The sequence below is a fragment of the Cibotium barometz genome, chromosome 7, assembly GCF_041138505.1.
Source record: "Cibotium barometz isolate CiBa-2024 chromosome 7, ASM4113850v1, whole genome shotgun sequence".
In the NCBI taxonomy this organism is placed as follows: Eukaryota; Viridiplantae; Streptophyta; class Polypodiopsida; order Cyatheales; family Cibotiaceae; genus Cibotium; species Cibotium barometz.
Window position 1 is genome coordinate 63,528,760 of NC_141052.1, and position 25,331 is coordinate 63,554,090.

Sequence of the window (25,331 nt, forward strand, 5' to 3'; positions counted from 1 at the left end):
TTAGGCAAACATCATACATCGCCCATTACATATTCAAACCATTACATGTGTGGACCACTTGCAAAACCTACATATGTGTACCCACAAATATGCATGTGCCCACACATACGTGTGTACATACGAAAAGATAAAGGGGCAAAACAACAATAGAGCATTTATTATCAAAAAAACAAAATTGACCACCTGGGAAGACACACTCGACAACCATCCATCCTGAACTACACGAGCAAAAGGAGAATAAGGTTGTGAGATCAACAAACTATGTCAAAGGCGGAGAGTTCAAAAGAGCGAGGTTTCACAGCCAACTGTGGATCAACAAACTGTCAAAGGCGGACAGTTCAAAAGAGCGAGGCTTAACCACCAACTATGTACTGAGATGCGCCAGTAAAGAGAGCGGGCATCGCAAACAGCTGCCTTCCACCCACTTCCTTCAGGATGCATTTACACGGACAATCGGAAGAAAAACATTCCTAAAAACAACAGGAAAAAAAAACAATGTAGAAAGCCCTCTCTCCCTCTCTCTCTCTCTCTCTCTCTCGCTCACACAGCCACACAAACAGCATGCTTATCAAGAAATAAAGAAGAATAGAGGCAGTATCAACAAATCAAGAAATACAAATACTCTATCAAGTACTATCAGGCAATAAAAGCGTACATGCAAACAAACAAATGCATAACACATGTACAGCAAATACACATAGGTAGATGCATACATTTCAGATCCAACCTGTTGAACATGTCATATGTGCCAATCACCAACTGCACACCTCTTGCTCTGACCCATACCAGACATAAGTCTCTTCCTTAAGCATTTTCTCCCTCAGCTGCCACCGTTGCTTGTAGTCTTCGTCCTTCAAATCGAACACACAATCACCAAGAATGAGTCTCATCAAGCCATCGAACAGTCTGCGTACCCCTTCAACTTGCCCATTACCATATTCAACTCTGGGCAGAGAAAACCATCGGGAGCTCAAGTAGTAGGTGCCAACAAGCATAGGACCATCAGCATAACTTGCATGTGGATTGTCACGATAATTCTTTCTATAAAATGCAGTGCCCTTCTTGAATTTCAGCTGTAGTTCTTCCACATCAGTTTTGTTCATGCCTGTGATTTCCTGATGCCTTTCAAACTCAGCCATAGAAATCAGATCAATCCTCCCATCTCTAATCTGCACATACCCTTCTGGAACAAGTATCCCGTAAGTCCACGTGGATGATGTCATAACCAGGACATACACAGGTCTACCATGCCCCCTTGATAAGTTCACCATAGCATGCTTAACTGCATAGAACCCACCTTGAAACCGACCATTCCACCTAAGCTTGTCTTCAACAAACTTGCGTTCCAACACACATACAACTCTGTCTGGATTGAAGAAGATATTAGACTTGGAGGCAGCCTTCTCCTGCGGTCTATTGTCATAAACATGAAGAACTCCATCTGCAAAGCCTGTCGCGACATCAGCATCCTGTTGCAAGTCACACAACAGCTCAGCAGCTTCCTCTGGTACGAGGGACAGTCCCTGATTATCACCATCCGACCGATTGGACCCGAATGGTTCCTGTACATCCTCCGTGTCTGGATTGATGTAGCATCCTAAATTCTCCTCATCATCCACCTTTCTTTTCGTGCTCCCTGCCATCAGTTCCTCAAAAGACCACTTCCGCTTCAAACCAACACAGCGTTCATTGTGAATTTCCACATCTTTGCTGGAGGGTTTTGTGAACTTCCACACACCATCCAAAAATGCAAAATGCAGAGGAAATGCTTGCCGCTCAGATTCTGCGTTGCAATATGCATGTTCTGCCTCGAGGAATCTATTAAACCATTTCCACCTAGCCTGAGCTGTTTCCTTTTCATCCAGTACATTCCCTTCAAACTTGTCTGGAACTGGAAAGCGGCTTCCCACAGGAACATCAACCACCTCGACTAATGGAAAGTTGGCAGCAAACAAATCTTTGTGGAAGAACTGTGGAGCAATCTTTGCTGGATCCGTGACTCTCCACTTCTTCCTCTTGATGCTTCCAGAGGCAGAAGCTATCCCCGAAACAGCAGTAGCAGGTACAGTACCTTGATGACACTGTTCATCCACTCGAGGAATCTCCTCCTTTCCTTCCTTTGGGACAGCATCTCCATTGTCAGCCTCTCCGCCGTTTGTCTTCAGATGCAGTACTCGGTCTTGAAGATCCCGCACATTCCCAGACTTTGGCAGACCAAACCTTGTGAGTAATTCCTGAACTGCAAAAACCAGAAGCATCGAATAACCTGCAAGGACAACACATCCAGTGAAGGAAAAAGCAGCAGGAAAATACGTACGCTGCTTTTTTTTCAGACAAAAGAGGACATGGAGCTTGTCTAGATGGATGTAAAAACAATGTTTTTACATGGAGATCTTCATGAAGACATTTATATGTAGCAACCTGAAGGTTTTGTTGACAGGCAAAGAGCATTTGGTGTGTAAGCTCAAGAAGAGCCTTTATGGTCTTAAGCAGGCACCAAGGGAATGGTACCATAAATTCCATTCATTCATGCTGTCTCAAGGCTTCAAGAAAAGTGACTTTGATCATTGCCTCTATACCAAGAAAGCCAGATTGGTAGCTTGATTATCTTGATCATCGTGTATGTGGATGATATGTTACTTGCTGGTAAAAGCAGAGATGATGTAATAGCCTTGCAATCAAAATTACATGCAAATTTTGATATGAAAGACTTGGGTGATGCTAGTCATATTTTGGGCATGCGTATTCAGCGAGACAGATCTCAGCAGTTGCTTCGTTTGTCTCAGGGAGAATACATTAACAAGGTGCTTTGTTTGTTGTAGGCAGAATACATTAACAAGGTGCTCACACGGTTTCACATGGAACATGGGAAGGCATTGAGTACACCGTTTCCTTCATATGTGAAGTTGTCTAGCAAAGATTGTCCCAATTCTGATGAAGAGAAGGTTGAGATGGCAAAGGTGCCATATGCATCAGCGTTGGCAGTTTGATGTATGCGATGATTGCTACATGCCCGGATATTGCATTTGCAGTGGGAGTGGTTAGTAGGTAAATGTCAAATCCACGCAAGAAACATTGGGAGGCAGTCAAAGGTGTGATGAGATATTTGAATGGCATGAAGAACTTGTGCATAAGATTTGGAAAGAAGGAAGCATGTGTAATTGGCTACACGGATGCTGATTATGCAGGTGAATTGGACAATAGAAGGTCCACTTTTGGCTATCTCTTTCTATTTACTGGAGGGGCTGTTTCATGGCGATCTCATTTGCAGAGTTGTACATCACAGGCTACTACTGAGGCGGAATATATTGCAGCTTCAGAAGCATGCAAGGAAGTGTTATGGCTTGCACGTCTAGTAGCAGATTTTGGTATAACTAGTGAGATGCCGGTTTTGCATTGTGATAGTCAGAGTGCTATAATGTTGGCCAAAAATTCAGTGTTTCATGCAAAGACTAAGCACATTGATATGAAGTATCCCTTCTTGCATGAAGTGCTTGATGATAAGCATATGCAGCTTATCAAGGTTCACACAGATGACAATCCTGTTGATCTCTTAACCAAAGGCTTACCTTCGTAGTAGTATGCACATTGCAGGGTACTTATGGGTGTTGGGTAGATGGTCATTGTCTACCTGTATTGTATGTATATATATACATATTCACCCCATACTTAAAGGCACATTGTCCTTAAAGTGGGAGGTTGTTGGGGTGGTAAAGCCCAATGTGCCAAGCCCAATCCCTGGGCGGCCAGACTAACCGGATACACACTGACCATTCATTATACTTATATTAATAATGACTAAAACCTCATCACACATTATGTGATAAGGAGTCCACAAATCTTGCATAGATGTAAGAATTTGCTTACTTCTTGTTAAACCTTGTGGATTGGACTCTATGGTCATTCTTGTAGATCTGAATCTACCTCAAGCATTTTGCTTATGCTTGGCACTTAATAGCCTATTGTTACTTTTGGACTGATGCCTGGATAGCTTCGCAAGGCATGCTAACTTGTGATCACGCTCCTAATCCTTAATGGTAAAGTCTTTTGTGCCATAGTTTTATCATATGAGAAAACAGGGGTCATCTTCTCCCCATTCTTGCACATACATGTATTGCAAACATGTTTAAAGTAGTCCTTGCACAATAGAGACTTTTCTTGAGAGAGGAACTCTACTGAAGAACTTTCATTTAATAAATAAAGAAACATATCTTTTTACAAATCTACCCTAGCCTTGCATCCTTTGGCCGTAACATGCATTGCAAAATGTTTCTCACATAAGGTAGGTCATAGAATTCATACATGGGCTTCTCATAGTAGGGATGCTTTTCTATGTATCTAGAAATCCCTTCCTTTCTATGAAAATGTCTCATGCAACATGCAAAATCAAAAATCCTGCAAATCATATATTATGTAAACCATAAGCTTTCCTAGCCATGGATTGTGCAACATATAAGCTTTGCACATCATAGGGTATGCATGTCATATGCTTTATATAACATCAATTATGTAAAACAGAGTATCATAGGATATATTCCTTCTTAAAAAAGAAAGAAAGCCTAGCTCTGATACCAATGAAACCTTATTAGTTGATTTCTTGTCGCAATTAATCTATTGTGTAATAATAATTGCAAGAACATCAACATAATCTTTTCCAAGCATAAACTTAACGATTAGCTCATGTGTGACATTAGCACCCATGCTTAGTGATTCTCTATGGCGATTCCCATAGCTTATGGCTCATGATCCTTTAGCAAGCAAAAAATGTGCGCTTTTGCCGCACAGGTCGTAGTTAGATGGGGACTTGTCGGACACCGTATGCGAGCCACGAATGGCTGCAAGCATACAACCAGGGAAGGAAGCTCAAACAGAATGCAAAGGGTGTGTCACTCACCGCTCAACCGCCGCCTTGAAGGATTCCCGCGTCGCAGTGAAGAAGGAGCCGCCGTCGCCGCTCTACCGCCACTCCGCCGCCGTGCCGCTACACAGTCGCTCTCACTCTCTCTCTCTCTCTCACACACACACGCAGGAGAAGGAAACCAAGGAGATAAGGCAAAAGCACTCTTGTATTCACAACACATGAGAATGAGGATTTTAGGGTTACATTTGACTCTTATAGGTGACTTGGCCGTTCACACTTGGGCGCCCATACATGGCCGGCCGATCCTAACCCTTACCCTGCTGATATTCAAGGTGCGCCTCTCATCGGCGATCACCCAATCCCTTTATCCTTAACATATGGTGCCGACAAGCCCGGACCATGACTCCAAATATTTAAATAAATGACGTAAAACATAGTACGTCTCAATGTCCATCATGGGTTAACATGCCCCCCTTCCTGATGTAGATTCCGTCCTCGAAAGCTATGGTATGGTAAGCTCGATAGGGTTGTTGTGGTAGACCGTCTGCAAAACAGGGAAGTAGAGTGAAAGTATGCTGGAATTCAAAAGATATAAAGTGTATAAATTCAAGCATGTTAGACCACAATGGATGTTGCTACTATGAGAACTTAGTTTAAGGGTCACATGAATGAGCTAGTGTAGCAAATTAACAGGAGTTTAAAATTATTGAAAGTAAATCAAGAGTTAGCAAGGTGTCAAAGGTTAATCAAGGTTAACTGGCCTAAGTCAAGGAAAATAACCAAGCTTAATAAATAAACAGATGACCACACTGTGTCTACTTTAAGAACAAGTTAATACCACGAGCCTAGGGACACAAGAAATATTAGAGTTACGGGAGCCTTTTGCCTTTATTTTTTTATGCACGTGACAATTTTTATACACAATGGCGACCTTCCTAAGGCAAAACTAACATCGATCTTGGTACCATGTCTAACACAAGGCATTATCCAGGAATCTATTAGCTCACTTTAGGCAAGGCTACCCCCTACCAACCAAGGCATCAGCCTGGAGTAGAATACTCCTCGCCTACCAAGTATCAATAAGGCGATAGTCCAACATTAAAGCACATCATAGACTTGTATTGCCATTTATTGTAGGCTTTTTTTTAAAAATCTATTTCTTTTGATCTTCGCTCCTAAACTATAATTTGTCTTGCATCCTTTCGACAAAGGGGTAATAGCTATGTCCTAGAGGTCAACACATACATGGCCAGGTGTCAAACATTAAGATGGTTGGACCCTAGACCTAAGACAATCATATTCCAAGGTTAACTAAAGACGTCATGCTGCCTAGGAATATTTCCAATAAAGTTAAGCTCATTAATGATTTACACTAGCATGCAAGCAACTTCAAAAACTAAGTAGTACATTGACAATTTCCATGTGGTCATGCCTTATAGTTTATGAAATTAATTGAACAGTAAAAACGAAAGAGAGTGGGTATGGAAGAATTACACCTGTAATTGGAGATCTCCTTGATTTGACGAGACAGCTTGCAATTTGATGTAGATATATTTTGATGAACATTGCGGTAGTCTCAGGACTTGAAAGCGAACCCACCTCAAACTTTTTAACCTGTACAATCAACTAACAAGCACTATACCTCGAGAGGCACATCAGTGTGAAAAATTAAAGACTCGTTTTTAAGGAATCCAAACTAGAAAAAACTTGAAAACACTAACCTACCTACCAGTCACCACACTACGACTGAGGATACGGTAAGAGGATGTTATAGAGTCCTGGCTCTAGCCCTAAGGCTAAGCCTCTATCCGCATCATCCAAACAAATAAAGTCACCCTCAGTAGTGCCATGAGTTTCATCCGTCCATTCATCATTGTCAGATATTTCCTTTTCATTTTCCCATCCACATAAACTCATCAAGAATGTAACCATGCGAGGATAGTCATCTTGTGGAAAAGGGAAGCATTGGGCTATCGGGGATATGTCCTCTACAAAGTAGGGGTTAGTCATGGTCAATAGGCGAATTAGCCATTCTAATTCCTCAACATTTTCCTCTCTGGCTAGTACATCTATATGATCCCATTCAGTTTCAATAACAGGATAGCACATGTAAAATATCTGAGAAAGGTATAGATGATACCTCTCACCAAAGGTGGGAGTGGATGAAGTGTATGATGATCGTGCATCTGCCATATCTGCAAACATAGATATAGCATTAGTAGGTTTATGACAGGTTAATCTAGTTCTTGATTGTATACGGATATTTCTCTTGTTTTTGTGCTCTTGCTCTTTTTACTATTGTTTGTTTTTCTTTTCTTTGTTTTTTTTTTTGTATGAAGCTATATATATACATCCCCTTGAATTTGGCAATTACATGGTCAGGGGAGAAGGTTAAGGAGGAAGCATTAGAATGTCGAGCGTGAGTACATGCTCCCCCTTTCCTTGGGTAGATCATATTATTTGCAATGATGTTGCAGCCTCTTGGAACTAATTTGTCCAGCGGGTCATAGGTTGTGATGTGGGAAGATAGCTTTTTATGACCCTTGTGGCCACATCCAATTGTAGAGATGGTAGTGTACGCTCCCATTGACGAATGGAGGAAATGGTTTCCGACGATACTATTACAAGGGGAGACGTAGACTCATTGGTTTTTTGTTGGGTGTTGACAAGAGTAGGTGTAGAGCATGTAGACACTTCTATATCAATGTGTGCCTGGCATGAGGAGCTAGAAGCAGCATGTGGCTCCCCCCTTCCTGAGCTAGGTGGTATTGATCGATATCATTTGGAAATCCAAACTAACTCTGGAAGAAGTGGTGCGGAGCACTCTGTTACCTTTCCCTTACCACGGTCTTGAATTGTCATTGGGGTGGCAACAATTGGTTTGCAAGGTTTTACAGGTGATGTAGAGGGATTCAGCTTATGTTTAGGGACCCAAATCTGGTCATTCCCCTCGTAGTACCCTTGGGCTACTAATAATTTTTTAGGGATCCATCGCGATGTTACATTGCCCTTTCTCGGGTGGGTAGCTGCTTTCCTTTTACGAGGCTTCTTGGTGGCTGAACGAGATTGAGCAGGGAAAGTAGCTGTTAATGAAGCTTTTGGGACCCATTTGTATGTATTTTTTGGCATAGTAAGCGGAGCTTTAGAGACCACCCTGCATGTTTCCACTCTTGGCATTGAAGCGTTAGAGGGGTGGCAAACAATCAAAGATGGTTTTGCCACTGGACTTGGTGATTTTTCGTTATCCAGCATTTTGTCCAGAGTCGATGGCTTAGGAGCAGGAATTTGAGCGGTCATACTGAGTGTTGGTTCTTGCGTTGTGACTCATCTAGTTGCCCAATCGATATTGCACTTGGTGGCCAACATCCATTTGCGCCCTAAGTTTACAGTACCTTCCATGGTACCAGCAGGCATAACCAAAAAGCTTTGAATTACGGTCCCCTTATCATAGGCAACCGGAGTGTGCAGAATTCCTGAAACAGGGGTTTTCTTCTTGTTGATACCTTGAACTTGGATAGCACTCTTGGATAAAGGTGGTTTTCCAAGTTGACACCACACGCCATATGATAGCAAATTGAGTTGCGCTCCTGTATCCAATAATGCATTATACAGCACCTCTCCGTAAGGACTCTATAACTCAATTGGGTATCTTAGAGGTGGGTCAGATTCCACTGAATCCTCATCTGCCTCCTCGAAAAATGCTTGTGTAATCCCCAAGTTGGCTTCTCGTTGGCGCCTAGCACGCTGTTGACGTTCTTTGGCTTCAACTCTCGCTTGTATCTTCTTAAGCTCAGCCTGTTCTTTAGCTACCTTCTTTTGATGGATTGCATGTAACTCCTCTTGGCTCAGGGGGTCATAGTACCTTTTGAATTTACTCCCATTAAGGAATCCAATGGTTTCAACTCCGTCGAGAGTCTCCACTCTGATGGTACCTTGCGGGGTAATTTCACATACTCTATACGGTCCCTTACCAGCATATTTGAGCTTCTTCTTTTCGTTTCGCACTCCATACATTAGGACTTTATCCCCAACCTTGATGTCCTTGTCCTTTAGGTGGCGATCAAACCATTTTTTCCTTCTATACTTCTCCACAAGGGCATTGTACACAGCCAATTGTCTTTCTTCGTTTAGCTGCTCAAGGATATACAGACGCTCTGCTAAGGGATTACCATCCCAACCCTCTTGAGTAGCAACACGAAGACTAGGAATGACAAATTCCCACGGCATGACTGCTTCTTGGCCATATACCATTTTGAATGGTGTGCAATTAATAGCCACTTTGTACGCAGTACGATAGGCCCATCAAGCTGTTGTAAGCTTTAGATCCCAATCCGTGCGATGAGCTTCAACTGTCTTTGTCAAAACAGAGATTAATGTCTTGTTTGTACTCTCGGCTTGGCCATTCGCTTGCGGATAGTAAGGAGTAGATTTATGATGGGAGATCATGAAATTTGTTGTGAGCTCCTTAATCACTTCATTTATAAAATGCGTACCATTGTCGCTCACAAGTTCAAAAGGACAACCGAAGCGTGTGATTATATTTTCAAAGAGGAACTTGGCTGTTGTCCTTGCATCTGCCTTACGTGTCGCCTTCGCTTCAGCCCATTTGGTCATATAGTCAGTGGCCACAATAATATAGCGAGATTGTGTGTTTCGGGCCGCTGGGCTAATTGGACCTACAAAGTCTAAAACCCACTTTTCAAATGGTTGGTTTACTTTGATTGGATGTAGGGGCATCTGATCTTTCCTCTGGGATTTCTTGTATCGTTGGCATTCATCGCAACCCTTCACAAAGAGTGATGCATCTTGGAACATAGTGGGCCACCAATACCCCGATTGTAAGATCTTTCGCGCAGTTAAGTCTCCTGAGAAGTGACCACCGGCTACGCCCATATGTGCCTCTTGCAAAATGTATAGATACTCATCCTCTCGGGCACAACGCCTAAGAACATCATCCTTTCCTCTTTTATAAAGAGTCCCGGCTATCAAGCAATAGGGTTCGCATTCTTTGATTAGCTTTCGAGCTAGATCTTTACGAAGCTCCTTGGGTGGAAAGCCATTAACCAAAAAGTTAACAATCTTCTCACTCCATTCAGGCATTGTCTCCACCATGAACAGGGAAGTGTCCGGTAAGTCATCATCAACCCCCGTAGGAGCCTCACCATTAGGTATGCGAGACAAATGATCAGCCATAACATGTTTTTTGCCAGGTCTCACAACAACAGTGAAATCAAACTCAAGAAGAATCAATAGCCATCGTGTGATTTTTCCTGTGGAGCATGGTTTGTTTACCAGATACAACAATGCTTGATGATCCACATAGAAAACAAACTTGGTGGCAAGGAGGTAATAACGAAATTTCCTTACTGCATATATCATTGCCAACCCTTCTTGCTCCGTAGTGGTGTAGTTCATCTCAGCATCGTTCAACTGGCAAAGCTAATGGGGTAGTCTAGCTTGTGTTCTCCAGGTTGAGTTAACACACACCCAATAGCAAAGTTCGATGCATCAATATGCACATGGAAGAGTAAATCCCAGTTAGGCATTCTCAAGATTGGAGCACTCGCCAAGGCCTTCTTTAATAGCTCATAGGCACGGTCACATTCTCCGGTCCAAATAAACTCGATGAAAAGCTTATACAATGGTCGAGCTATCTCGGCGAAGAAGAGAATAAACCTTCGATAATAACGTGGCCCATAAAGCGTTGGACTCCAACGTGGCCCAGAAAGCGTTGGACTCCCTTGTAGTTGGTGGGTGGGGGTAATTCCAGAATGACCTTGATTTTACTCTCGTCAGTGGAAATCCCATTTTTGGACACTATATGCCCTAAGATAACTCCGTGTTTAACCCAGAATTGGCATTTGAAAGGATTCAATGAGATGCGATATAATCTACACCTTTCAAATATTTTTCGTAAACACATCAAATGCTCGTCCCAAGAGGAATGAACACAAAGATCATCTAAGAAAGGTTCACAGAAGTCCCTTAGATATTCCTAAAAGGCCGTGTTTATCAATCGTTGGAATGTTGCAGGTGCATTGGTCAAGCCAAAAGCCATGACGCGAAAGGCAAACACTCCAAACTCCGTAATAAATGCTGTTTTAGCTTGGTCCTTGACTGCAATTGTGATCTGATTGTAACCCGAGTACCCATCTAAAAAGCTATATGCCTCCTTGCCTGCCACTCTTTCAAGCACATGTTCTGAATATGGCAAGGGATAATGATCCCTTCTGGTGGCTGCATTAACCTTTTTGAGATCAACGCACACTCTGAGTTTCCCATTCTTCTTTGGCACGATGACTATCGGAGAAACCCATTCTGAGTGCTCAATTGGGTATATGAATCCACATTTTACTAGCTTTTCAATTTCCTCTTGTACAATCTTTGCGTACTTAGGATTCATTGGTGGGTAGGGACGTTGCTGGACTGGTTTAGCAGTGCTAATCATTGGAATCGTGTGTTGCACCACCGAGGGTGGAACACCCTTCATATCATGATATGTCCAGGCAAATATGTCCTTGAATTCTTTAAGAAGCTTCGTAAGTGCAGCTTCTTCCGCCTTGGTGAGGTCTTGAGCAATAAAAACTGGTTTAGACTCCTCACCCGGATCTGCTAAGTCTATCTCCTTGACTACCGCCGGGCCGCTACTCCCATTGGTAGGCATTTGTTGGGCTTTTGTGTAGACCACTTTACGTTCCCCTGTGGTGGTGAATGATTTGAAATGCTCGGGTGCGGGGTGTAAGTCTACTGGTTCTTGTTGTGCCAGGCTTTTTTCTTTCAATTCCGCTTCCTTTTGCTGCTGAGCCAACTCTTGGTTTTGCCGCCTTCTTGCAGTACGACTTAGTTTTGGCTTCTCATCAATTTCTAATTGGGCGACGTCATGAGGCTGCGGAATACACCACATGACACTTTGGAGGTATTGTCCCCAATTATCCGCTAACTTCCAATGAGCATCAATGGCTCCTACATAACTAAGCCATTCTGCAGCGGATCTTTCCTTGTTTATTGCAGTGCGTACATTAGCTCGATAGCGTTGGCGCTTATGTCTCGTTTTCTTCTTACCAAGTTTTTGATTTTTGTTTCTATCAGATTCGAACTCACTTGGTCGATCTACACTTTCGGATGAGCTGCATGAGGTCACTGTCCTAGGCCTTGAGCACCTTGCTTCCACATTTGGGTGAATATTTGATTCATCCCCCCCATCAGGCTCAGAGTCAGTTTGTTCTTGAGATTCATAGTCAGAGTTACATTGGTCGGAGTCTTCGCTACTGTCAGTTGAGTTTGCCACTTTCTTGCCATCAGGAGTCAAGTGCATAACACCTATCATGTTTATTGGCACTAACGGTGGCATATCTTGCCCCTCAGGTGTTACCCAGCTTGTGCCTCTATTTTCCCATGTGTCTATGGTTGCCGCTAGGTGTACCCAATCCACGTTATCCGACTCAGTCATACCTGGTAGGACATCCATATAAGGAGAATCTTTCCCATCATCAGTCTCTTTTTTGCATGTATAGCAATACCTTAATGGGGCGGAGTGAACAGTGGTATCCGATCGATTATCGATGATAACCTTGCTTCCTAAAGGATGCGCACGACCATTCTCAAGATCAACTCGAATGACAGAGTCCTGGAATTGTAGATAGACATGGTTTTTCGACCAGTCATGCACCATTTGTGCTTCCCTCATGAAAGGACGTCCTAAGATCATTTGATATGACATAGGATGCTTGGAGAAATCCATTACAATGAAGGTATATTTTACCTTGTATCCCAGGACCTTGATCTTAAGGTTCCTTAACATTCCAATAGGTTTAGCTATGGTTCCGTTTGCCATCTTAACCACTATGTTTGTGACTTCAAGGTGAGGTCTTCCCATGGATTCCCAACAGTTTTTAGTCACAATGCTCACTCCAGCACCACCATCAAGGATTCCCTTTAGAGTTAATCCCTTGGTAGTAATGGGGAGGGTGGCATTAGATTCGTCACCTTCAAAGTACTGTCCCAACTTGTTAACAGGTATTTCAAAGATCGTGTCTTCATCTAGGTTGGGTTGTAGATCCCAATGTTCCCCTTCATCTTGAAGCGTGTCGGGTCTATCCATATTTGCAAATTGTGGTAGCCCCGCCTTTAGTTCTCCATTAAGAAATGCCCGAAGAGCTAAGAATAGCTCAGGATCTCCGTATAATTTGGATATGATCGTGGTTCTGATTTCAGAGGACATGAAATCCATTAGCTTGGACACATTCAATGGTACTTTTCGAGATATCGCTCCTTGACTAGGAACTGGTGAAGATGGAATCACTTCCTCTTCAATGGGGTCAGGCATTCCCTCACTAAACATCCTTTCCAACAAGAAGGGTGTTTGCCCACTTCCTGATGTCCTATCCTCACTTTCTTCCCGAATGATACTAGGTATAGCTAACGGTTTATGGTTCCTGTGAGGCTGAACTTGCGTAGGAAACACTGTGTTTGGAATTTTGATTTTTCTCGGGTTTGGCTCCAGTTCTCTTTGTGTTTCTTCCACCAAACCCCTTAAGTGTTACACTTGTTCAATCTCCTCAACTGGGTTTGGGTAAGTTCCAATCTTTTTCTTGAGGGTTTTTGGCCCACGTTGCTTGTCTTGGGGAGTCTCAGTCAGTTTGGGTGGTCGAGAGGGCATTAACTGACTTGGTTGTGGGGCCGAGGAAGTTTCCTTCTGTTTCCTCTTATTTATGTACTCGCTTGATTCTCCTTCGTTGAGCTCCCGAGTGGGTTCCTCCCTCAAGGTAGTGGCTTTGGTCCCCATGGTTTCTATTAAATCAGAATCATCTTCAGGATCATTCATATACACGGGGTCGTCTCCTGTCCCTATGTTAGTCTTTGAACTGGGCTTGGAGCTCATGGCATTAAGCGATCTCTTTCGTCGTGTTTTCTTTTTCTTTTCCTGAGCGATTGATGCAGTATCCCTCTCTTCAAGAATGTAGTTTTGATTTTGAAGCATTGACCGTGTAACTACATTCGCGGGTACAACAGGTGTGGTTCCTCGTGCTTGGTTTGTGACCTCAACCAAATTCAATGGCGTAATCTTGGGTGCATTAGGATTATGTGGACATTGAGCGATCAAATGATCTATGCCACAACGATTACATGTAAGTACCGGCATTCCCGATGTGCTCCCGTGATTTGGTTGCATTTGAGTAGCGATCTTCTGTAGCCTATTAGGGCACTCCGCTACACGATGCAGTCCACCACACTCGTAGCATTGAAGAGGTGGTCTCCTCGCCAAGGTATTAAGGTTTTGCCCCCTTGTGGCGAGAGCAGCCGCTTGATATACAGGCTTGACTTGCCCGAAATGATCCTCCATGTAGTACTGGGGAATCATTTCAAACGTATCAATCCCGTATGGAGCAGTGGGATCTATCTCCTCTTCATAATCCCCACACGCACTATGTGACTCACAACCCATCTGGTTTATTGGGATAATCCTTGGATGTGGAGGTTGTGGTCCTAACACTGGCGGTGGTAATGGCACAGACTGGACTACATTCGGATTCCTTGGAACTATGTGCTGTGACGGTTGCTCGACAGGTTGTGCAGGCATTAGCGCGGGTACTTGAGGTGTGTTTGACCAGGCTAGTGGTGCTTGATTTGCCAACATTCGCTTAAGTACTAGGCAATCCTTAGATTGATGGCCGTACTTACCACATGCATTGCAATTCCCATTGAATTTGACTCTGAATGTGGGACATTCACTCGTGCTATGTGGTCCTAAGCACACCGAACACCATTGTTGCTCTCTTCTTGGGTACATATGGCTATTCTGAGGAGCTCGATTACCCCTAAAGTATTCTTGGAGAGCCTTAGTAAGGTCGGTCTCACAGACATTTCGGATTTTTTGGGCTCCTTGGCAATAGGTTTTACTGTCATTGGCTCGTGCCCAGATACTTGCGAACTAACGGATTTTGTCTCCGAAGACACCTTTTTACCTGCAATCATCAAGTTGTCTTCTAACTGGATTGCATTGGCAGTGACTGCTTCCCACGTTGTAAGACCTCTAATGACTAGGCCATTGTATATATCCTCGTGGCGCAATCCTCGAATGAATCTATCGAGCAGTTGGTTATTATTGAAGCGCTCATCGGGAGTGCAGCGAGAATTTAGATGCTTCAATTGACTTATAAAGTCTCTCACTGACTCCCCTTCCTCGCGTTTAGCTTTTTGGAGTTGAGATGCTACTCCCCAAAGCACACCCTCACGTATGTATTCTTTCAAGAACAATCTCTTGAGAGTGGGATAGTGAGTGCGCTCTTCAACCCTCAAGGTTCGATACCAATCTCTGGCCTTCCCACTCAAGGTTAAGCCTAAGGCTTTACACTTATGCAGCTCACTATGCTCTTCCAAGGAATCACACACGTGTTCAAAGACTTCAATGTGCTTCCTAACATCCTCGTTACCACTAAAGTTTTGAGTGAGCTTAGCCACTTGTACTGCCTTGCTTCTAGGTTCTCTCTCAGGCATGCCCCGCATGTTTTCCACAATAGATCGTCCGATCGTCTGAGCAAACGCTGCAAGATCACCTATGTGAGCAGGCATAGCTGGTGGTGGCACTTCTGGAATAGCCTGGCTGATAGGAGTTGGCGTTGGTCTGAGTATGTTGGCAAATGATGTAGGATATGATATGTGACTAGGCCTAGCTCCTCTTGGATAAGGGTTGTGATAAGGCGGTCGTGGAGCATACGCCATTGGCATACTAAGAGGCGTAGGAGCTACATGAGCATGAGTAGCGATAGGTACATATGGTTGATAGGCACTGGCACGCATTGTTGTAGGTATTGTTCCACTAGGTAGCGGTGTCGTACTAACTACAGCGGTAACAGGTGCACTTTCAGCTATGCTCATCATTGGGGTAGGCATTGTGGATTCCCTAATAGAAAGTAAGGTTGGAAAGCTAAAGTTACTACTCGTGGGCTCAACCTGCATTGAGACTCCAGGCGAAACAACATACGAAGGGTCTATGGGACTCACCGAGGGAGTCTCCACAATTGTGATAGGGTTGGTTGTTTGGCCTTGCCCGTATCCAAAAATCTCATAGGGCCAGTGGAAACTAGGTTCACTCCCCTATTTTGCCTCTCAATTTGGATGATTCTATGAATAATCTCACATATCATTTGCTGTTGCTCTTCTAGATTAGTGGCGCTAGATGTAGATCGTAGGACTTCTAACCCAACCTACATGGTATGTGTAACCCGTGTATAGGTCCGTTAGAGTCTCTGTGTGTAGATCATATTCCCAATTTTCATTGAGAAATATCCCATCTAGACTTGGTGTACCAAACGGTTCTCTTGAAGTGGACGCAATGTCACTTCTTTATGGATTGGCTTCTAGGGACCTCTACTTTAGGAAGAGTATCGGAAGGTGGTAGCTCAGTAGGGCCCTCATTAAACGAAGTGGGTAGAATATCCACATGGACACTCTTTGGGAGGGTATGGTCTACATAAGATGTGAATGGCGATTCCACTACCCCTCCTTCTTCATTTACTTCGCTTGTCGCATGTTCAGAGCATGTAGCTCTACTAAAGGTCTCTATTAGACGACTAAACATGCTAGATCCGGGTTGTGGGGCCCACATTGGCATGTTTTGGCTTGTCTCCTCAGGGTTCTTGGTAGGGTGTCCTTCCATGGCTTCTGAGTCAGAAGACGAGTCACTATCCACTATTCGTGGATCTTGGGTTGCACTCCCTTGGGTTCCAGCCGAAGGCCAAGATGCTAACGTGGAGGGATGGTGTGAGCCTGCGTAGACTGAAACGCTTTCTAGTGGCTCAGACTCTAGCACCCGACCAGAACGTAGATGCATGTGACGTGGGTACCCTACGGGCATTGGTAACTACCCTTGAAGTCCACACAAGTGGTTTCTTAAGTGTTTCACACCCCGTTTTTACTTGTTTTTGTATTGTTTTTAACCCGTTTTTAACTCGTTTTTGACCCCCTTACTTATGGTCAAACCTGGACTAGGACGTGTGATAGCTCAAAACGAGCGTATCATTCAAAGGGTCCTAGTGTGCTTTACAGCACCGTGTTCGCCTATCTAGAGCTCCTGTAGTCCTCAAAACAGTCCGTTTCCCTTGGGGGGAAGGGGCAAAAGCCTATTTGCTTGTGGAGGAAAGGGTGAGGACTTTATCCCACATGCTCACTTTACTCCTTTGGGAATGGGCTACATATAGGGCATAACTTCCCATAAGCTCCCACTTGAAAGAAAGCTATGGAGGCTCACTCTCCTATATATATATATCAAAAGACCAAGGCCAGGGTCAATTGGGTGTTTTTCTTTTCAAATTTTTTTTCTCTAATTAAAAAATCTTTCCTCTCCACACGTTTGGTTTTTTCTTTTCAAAATAAAATTTAATTTTTTATTTTTTGGAATTGTTATTTTTTATTTTTTATTTTTTGAGATAAGTTTTCTAGGGTTTCTTTCTAGGTTTCAGCCTTGGCCGCGGTGCAGTTCGCACACAACATAGGTCTGGGGATTCAGAAATCCCCCCACATGCAGAAAACCAGATAACAGAACGCACGCCCGCACGACGCGGAGCGGAAAAATAACAAAAGAAACAGAGATGCAGAAGACAAATTGTAGAAACAGATTGCAAAACACGAAAACACCTCAACAACAAACACACAGTCGCTTTCCTGCAGTGTAAATTAAAACTTCACGCAGTAGCCCGAGCTGCAAACTGGAGCTTGGTGCAGGGCAACTCCACGGCAGCGGCGCAAAAAATGTGCGCTTTTGCCGCACAGGTCGTAGCTGGGGACTTATCGGACACCGTGTGCGAGCCACGAATGGCTGCAAGCATACAACCAGGGAAGGAAGCTCAAACAGAATGCAAAGGGTGTGTCACTCACCGCTCAACCGCCGCCTTGAAGGATTCCCGCGTCGCAGTGAAGAAGGAGCCGCCGTCGCCGCTATACCGCCTCTCCGCCGTCGTGCCGCTACACAGTGCTCGATCGCTCTCTCACTCTCTCTCTCTCTCTCTCTCACACGCAGGAGAAGGAAACCAAGGAGATAAGGCAAAAGCACTCTTGTATTCACAACACATGAGAATGAGGATTTTAGGGTTACATTTGACTCTTATAGGTGACTTGGCCGTTCACACTTGGGCGCCCATACATGGTCGGCCGATCCTAACCCTTACCCTGCTGATATTCAAGGTGCGCCTCTCATCGGCGATCACCCAATCCCTTTATCCTTAACATATGGTGCTGACAAGCCCGGCCCATGACTCCGAATATTTAAATAAATGACGTAAAACATAGTACGTCTCAATGTCCATCATGGGTTAACACAAGCATACACATATACACATGGTTGAGTCATAGCAATCCACTTACTCTTGCCAATTGCAAGATCCACAATCTTTGTAAGAAAAGAAAAGCATTAGTTGATTATCACACATGAATCAAACACATAGAGGATGCTAACAGTGTGGGGATAGCCACTCGCTCCTCTCACACATGCATAGCAATTATAATGTGAAGAGAAACTTGCATAAGACACCACAATGAGGGTTGCATTTATGAGGCTTCCCCCCCCACAAAAGGCTATGTATTAATCACGTTTCTCATAAGCTTACATCAAAAAGATGACTTAAACTTGAATTAACACTTCATTGGGACTATGGAGGCTAAGAACTCCATAACCCCCTTACAGTTGGGGTGGTAAAGCCCATTGTGATATCCCTAAGTAAGTGGGCGATTGGACACCATTCTTTGTAGTCTATCTAATTGTTGGGGTGGTAAAGCCCATTATGCTAGCCCTAAGTAAGTGGGCAACTAGACACCATTCTTTGTAGTCTAACTAATAAGGACTCTCCCAAACCCTAGTCACTCATTGTGACAAGGAGTCCACATCTTGTGTCTTCTTCTTTTTCTCCATCTTTGTGCTACTCCACATATGCACACACACTCCGTGTGCACTCTTCAACCGGTATCTGAGCAGATTCGAGCTTTAGAGTATCACCACCAGTACACAGGGTCACGTTTTCAAGACACCCTTCAACGAGCACATTGAGGTTGACATACACTTCGGGCATAGGGGAAGTCCTTAGTCTGCTCCAAAATTGCATCTGAGGTCATTTCAAGCCCCATTTTGACACTGTAGGTGTTGCACAGGCATTTTCGCCATTTTTTTATAGTAACAGGTCGATTTTCTGCACAATCTGTAGATTTGGTCTTTTTGCATGAAAGACAGGTGTTGTAGTGGCAAGAACCAACTATATTAGTTTATATCTACAAGTTGCAGGTCACAGAAATATAAGTTGCAGGTTTTACAAGTCATCATTGCAGGTTGTAAATTTTTGAAGTTGCTATTGGCTAGAGTAAGATTTGTGGCTCAAATTTGAGTCATTAGCACATTAAATCTTGGAAGACACAGTGTTTATGCATTTATGCATTATTACAGTGCCTGCTAGTGCACTTGTTACACATATTTGGGCATTGCTAGACGTATGCTTACCTGGCTTGTGGTTTGCCCTATGTATGAAACTGTGGAATGTATCTTTGTTACAAGGATGGAATGCAGCCTTTTGTGAGGGTTGAGGTGATGTTTTATTGAGATGGGAGATTCTCGGATGTTGAGATCTCTTCAGTGATACAGGTTTTTGGAGCGATCCCTCGACAAACCCCTTAAAGCTGTACCTATGTATGGACATGTGGTAGTCAGTATCACTTTGCTGTGTATATGTGTTTATTGAGTGGTATTCTTAGTCAATTTATGCATTAGCTGAGCATTGTTCTTAGTGATTATACAGTCCATAATACATTTTGCTTTGGTTGTGATATCCAAATATAGCCGAAACTTTGCCGAAATTCAATTAGAATTTGGTTACATAGAATTTTGGGCATGCAAAAATCTGCACGTGAGCTATTCCAGGGTTAAAGATGACATCCTCTTCAGAGAATACATTGTTCAAAATTGAGAAGCTAGATGGCACTAACTTCCCATTTTGGAAAGAGCAGATTTATAATGTCTTGGTGTAGAAAAAGCAGATTAAGCCTATCAATCTGAAAGGAGTCAACAAACGAGAAGCTATGCCATAGGAGGAATGGCAAGACTTGGATGAGCTCACCACGTCTACCATCATGCTAACACTCTCTAAATCTGTTTACTTCAATGTCAAAGACAAGACCACTAGTTACCTATATGAGAAGTAGAGTGTAGCTTCTCAGGTTTATTGGCGGAAACAATTGGTTGATTTGAAGAGGAAGGAAGGGATGTCCATGTCCAATCATCTTAATGAGTTCAACACTATTTTTAGTTAGCTGTCAACACAGGGCATTACATTTAATGATTCTATGGAAGCTATGTTATTGTTGGTCACATTACTAGAAAGCTAGACACTTTTCATATAGCTCTTAGTAATTCTGCCCTTGCTGATGGTCTTACTAGTGCAAATGTTGAAGGCAGTTTGCAATAGAGGAAGTAAATAGAAAGAACATGGAGCAAGAGCCTTGCAAGGGTTCCAGTGTCCTCATGGTGAGGGGGAGATCCCATGCAAAGAGGAAGTCTGACAGAGAGAAACTAGTCTCGTAGCAAATCAAGTGGTCGCAGTAGCAAGAAGGACATTGGGTATGAATACTACAAAAAGAAAGGCCACATGAAGAAAGACTATTACAAGTGGAAACGTGATAAGGGAAAGAATAAAGATGAGAAGAGTTCAGAAAATTCCAAAGCCATAGAGAAGATTGAAGAGATCATTGCTATATGCATTGAGGATGAAGATTGTGATGAGAATGAAGATTTTGATGTGCTGTTAATGTCAAATGTGAATACTGCATAGCTAGTTGCATCAGATGGTGAGGATGAGAAAGATTAGGTCATTGATTCAAGTGCATCCTTCCATGTGACTCCTCATCGAGAGTGGTTTGCTTCATATGATGCATCTCGCAAGGGCCTTTTTTGACTTGGAAATGATCATGCTTGTGAGATCTTGGGCATTAGTGATGTGCAGCTGAAGTTTCAAAATGGCTCTTCATTTCTTCTCAAGAATGTGAGGCATGTACCCAAAATTACTAAGAGTTTGGTGAGTGCAGGATAGTTGGATGATGTAGGCTATACTAGTGTGTTTGGTGATAGTTCTTGGGCATTAGTGATGTGCAGCTGAAGTTTCAAAATGGCTCTTCATTTCTTCTCAAGAATGTGAGGCATGTACCCAAAATTACTAAGAGTTTGGTGAGTGCAGGATAGTTGGATGATGTAGGCTATACTAGTGTGTTTGGTGATAGTTCTTGGAAAATCACCAAGGGTTCTCTTGTTGTAGTTTGTGGGCCAAAGTGTGGCACTCCATATATGTTACATGTGTCCAATGTCAAGCATAATGTATTTTGTACAACCGAGCAGCCAAGTGTTTCTTTGTGGAATCATCGGTTAGGTCATATGTCTTAGAAAGGAATGGAACTACTCTCTCATTTTGGTTATGTCCCTAGTTTCATTTTTTTTGTTTTTTAACTTTGTGAACATTGTCTTTAAACAAACACAGTTACCACATAAAAGGGGAAGAACTCAAAAAAATGAGCCATTAGCACTTATTCATAGTGATGTGTGTGGGCCTATGCTTACATTGTCATTGGGTGGAGCTTCATATTTTGTTACTTTTATGATTATTCACATAAGGTGTGGGTATATCCTCTCAGGTGAAAAGATGATGTCTTTTTAGTGTTTCAAAAGTTTGTATGACTAGTGGAGAACCATTGTGGCAAAAAGATCAAGTGTTTGCGCATAGACAATGGTGGGAAGTATATCTCTAAAGTCTTTCAAGATTTCTGTGATTCTAAAGGCATATAGAGAGAGTTGACTGCTCCATATAACCCTCCACAAAATGATGTTGCTGAGAGGATGAACCATAAAATTCAAGAGAAAGTACAAAGTATGTTGTCAAATGCTGGGTTGCCTAATGGATTCTGGGTAGAAGAAATTGCTACAATTATTCATCTTATCAACAAATCTCCTAATAGGGCTATAGATCAGAAGGTTCCAAAAGAGCTTTGGTCAGGAAAAACACCTTATTACAAGCATCTTAGGGTCTTTGGTTGTGAGGCATTTTGCCATGTACCTAAGAAGTTTAGGGACAAGTTGGCACCAAAGTCTTGGAAATGCATATATGTTGGATATGGTGATTCTGGGGTGAGATGGGATATCGTCTATGGGATACTGAGGCTAGAAAAATTATCCACAACAATGATGTGTATTTCAATGAAGACAAGATGCATAAGAAGCCTATACCTATAGTGGAGGTCACGAGAGTTGTGTTCCAAGAAGATAGACAAATAGTAAGACAACTAGCACCTATTGTTGATGCATAAGAAGCCTATACCTATAGTGGAGGTCACGAGAGTTGTGTTCCAAGAAGATAGACAAATAGTAAGACAACTAGCACCTATTGTTGATGCAGCTCCTGAAGTGCAAGGCGATGGAGTGGAACAACAAGCAATTGAGGCTCAACGTGTGTTAAGGAGGTCTACATGTGCTTCACATCCTCCTGATCATTATGTTCCATCTCTTGATTATGTCATGTTGACGAATTGTGGAGAGCCCTCCTGCTATGAAGAGGCCATGCAAATGGATGACAGGAAGAAGTGGGAGAGAGCTATGAAATCGAAAATGGACTCACTACTTAAGAATGAGACCCAAGATTTGGTGAAGTTGCCTAAGGATAAGCAAGCATTACCATGTAAATGGGTCTACAAGATGAAGGTTACGCCTAATGATAGCAAAACAAAGTACAAGGCAAGACTCTTTGGGTGCTAAATGCTTTAAGCAATAGCAGGGTATTGACTTTGATGAGATCTTTTCTCCTATTGTCAAGATGACTACCTTGCGATGTGTTCTTGGGTTGGTTTCCAAGAGAGGACATGGAACTTGTCCAAATGGATGTTATAGTGTTCTTGCATGGTGACCTTCATGAAGATATCTATATGCAGCAAACAAAAGAATTTATTGAGAAGAGCAAGGAAAAGTTGGTGTGCAAGTTAAAGAAGAGCCTTTATAGCTTGAAACAGGCACCAAGAGAGTGGTATAGGTTTTTAAACTACTAGTCACACGAGAAACTCTAAAAGTTCATCTGCATTTTGGTCAGTTGAGGTTTAATCCATCGGATATTAGGTCCACCGCATCCTCAATAATGTTGGATATGTAAGGTTTTTAAAAGGTTACAGAATTACATTTACAAGAGGCTTTTTTAAAAACCAAAGTTTATGAAGAAAAAGGGATCATTATGCTCCTAAAAATATGCCTAGGGTATTCTAGAGACTTTGGGTATAGTCTCCAAGGTAGATTCATATATTAGAATCCTTCTTGCTATGTAGGGTGGTGGCCTTTCTAGCAAGGTTTGCAAGGTTTTGTGTGTCCTTGATGAGTGCTTGGTTCTTCACCAAGTTGACCTTTTCTTGGATGGAGTCTTGATATTCTTTTAGCTTTGGTAGGATAGCATTGTCCACCTTCATACATTTCTTATATGCTCTAAGGATGCTATCTAAGGTCTCATTCACCTTATCCACAAGTACCAAGCTACTGGAGTTTGTCTCCTTCTTCTCACTTGATTGCTCTTCAACTTGGTCTAGAATCATAGCTCCATGTTTCACTTCTTCACCTAAATTTCCTCTCATAGGTGCATCCTCAACCCATTCCACATTCCAATTAGAATCAAAATATCTAGGGTGGGCATTTTGTCCTATTTTTGTTGTTTCCTATGTCTTATCTTTTTTTTAATTGGTGATGGTTTTTCACTTTTTGCCTCAACCTTTTCCTTTTCCCTTCTTGCTTAGGCTCGTGTGATGACTCTCAAGGATGCCATTTCATTCTAAGTTTCCATTTCAAAAGATGTGGGGGAGATGGTACAACACCTATCAAAACCTAGGGGTAGGTGCAAGCTCAATACACTTGTTTGGGAAATCTTTGGCAAGATGCTCAATACCACATCCCTCAGCACAATATCTAAGTACATGAGGCCAAACCTATGAGCCACTTGTGCCAAGCTACTTTCGAGTTCTTAAAAGTGGATTATCTTGCTTATTAAGAGGGCAATTAGAGTGTGGAAAAGCACAAGTGAAAGCTCTCATCAAGCTCTTCAAACTCAAGCACTCATATGCTAGTTACATGCTTATGCTATTGTAATACCCTTGGTAGATAAGTACATAGGCTATGGAGCACTTCTAGCTCAAGCTCCTATCCAAATCCTCTTCAAGACTCTCTTTTTCTCCGCAAACAAGTACTCTTGGCTTGAAGAGCTATTGAGGCTTTGAGAAGAGGACAATGTAGCACAAGGTCCTAAGCAAGCCCAAAAGCTCATGGGTTATGGAGATCCTAGCCTCTAACCTCAAAGCAAAGCCCCCCACGCGATGGTCTGCCCAAGCACTACTAGCCATACAAGCTGCAGTTGAAGCATACTTGGTTGACATGATGCAAGATGGCCAATGTGTGGCAATCCATGCCAAACATGTCACTCTCACCGCTAAGGACTGCTTAGTTTCGAATATGCGACAATTCAGATGCCTTTGAGCTGAATCCAAGCATGCCGTGAATATTTTGATGCATGGAATAAAAGTTTTGTATCTATCTAAATCCTTTAGGACCTCTATTTATCTTGCAGGTTTTGTACCTATCTAAATCCTTAAGGATCTCTATTTATCTCGCTCTATGTAATTTTGCAAGCATTTGTATTTACTTTTTGTCAACCTAGATGGTTTTCTTGTCAATTGTTAGTTTTGATGTTAATCTGGTGCAAGGTGCAAATTTCTGTGAGTATGGCTCACACTTTGAATGGTGGGTCGATACGTGTTTGATATGGCTTGGATACCTACAAAACCTTGACGTATGCACTATTCTCACTTGTGTGGACGCCCATGTCAAGTTTCGTAGCGATCTGAGAACTTCAATTTTTTGGGGTTTTGGCTATAAATTAAGTTTTGGTCATTTTTTGGCTCATTTTAACTTTTCACTATTTGAGAGAGAGAGAGAGAGAGAGAGAGAGAGAGAGAGAGAGAGAGAGAGAGAGAGAGGGGGGGGGAGAGAGAGAGAGAGAGATTTTCACCATGGTTCGCGTCAAGCACGCTCCTGTGCACTTGAACCCCTATGCTAGTCTTCTTGGGCTCATGCATACCTACTTTGGCTCTGATACCTCAAGTGATGAACGCACCCCTTGAAGTCCCCCAGCCCAAAACCCCTCACATGCAGCATCCTCTTCACAGCCGTCGACCGCCCATTACCTTCCGCATATCCAGGCAGGCGCATGGCATGGCCATCAACCCACCTCCATTTCCAGGGCCAACAAACCTGGCTATAACTCCTTATGTGCCTCGACCTCCTCCTCCCCCCCTCTCCCGTAGTAGCAGCAACCCCAAGGACAACAACAACAACCACCCCGCAATGTCCGTCAACAATGTCCGTCAACGTCACCGTTGGAGGCCGAGCACTGTGGCGTTGAGGGAGATCCGCTTCTGCCAT

General features: G+C 42.9%; 1 protein-coding gene across 1 annotated transcript; it reads right to left on the reverse strand.

Moving 5' to 3' along the window:
• LOC147637304 (uncharacterized) lies at positions 1-25,331 on the reverse strand. Its single transcript, XM_086801034.1, has 4 exons — positions 24,992-25,331; positions 2,318-2,356; positions 714-2,239; positions 1-470 (listed from the first exon to the last, which is right to left on the reverse strand). The coding sequence occupies exons 1-3, from the start codon at positions 25,329-25,331 to the stop codon at positions 753-755; spliced, it is 1,866 nt and encodes a 621-aa protein (XP_086657160.1). The 3' UTR covers positions 1-470; positions 714-752.

What these genes read in the sequence shown, in the direction of transcription:
- LOC147637304 (XM_086801034.1), bottom strand. Translation starts at nt 25,331, where the DNA reads ATGGCAGAAGCGGATCTCCCTCAACGCCACAGTGCTCGGCCTCCAACG. An exon ending in CTTGAGGTATCAGAGCCAAA is followed by an intron (nt 2,357 to 24,991) that starts GTAGGTATGCAT and finishes ACATCCATCTAG; the next exon opens with ACAAGCTCCATGTCCTCTTT. An exon ending in TTGTCTGAAAAAAAAGCAGC is followed by an intron (nt 2,240 to 2,317) that starts GTACGTATTTTC and finishes TGGTTTTTGCAG; the next exon opens with TTCAGGAATTACTCACAAGG.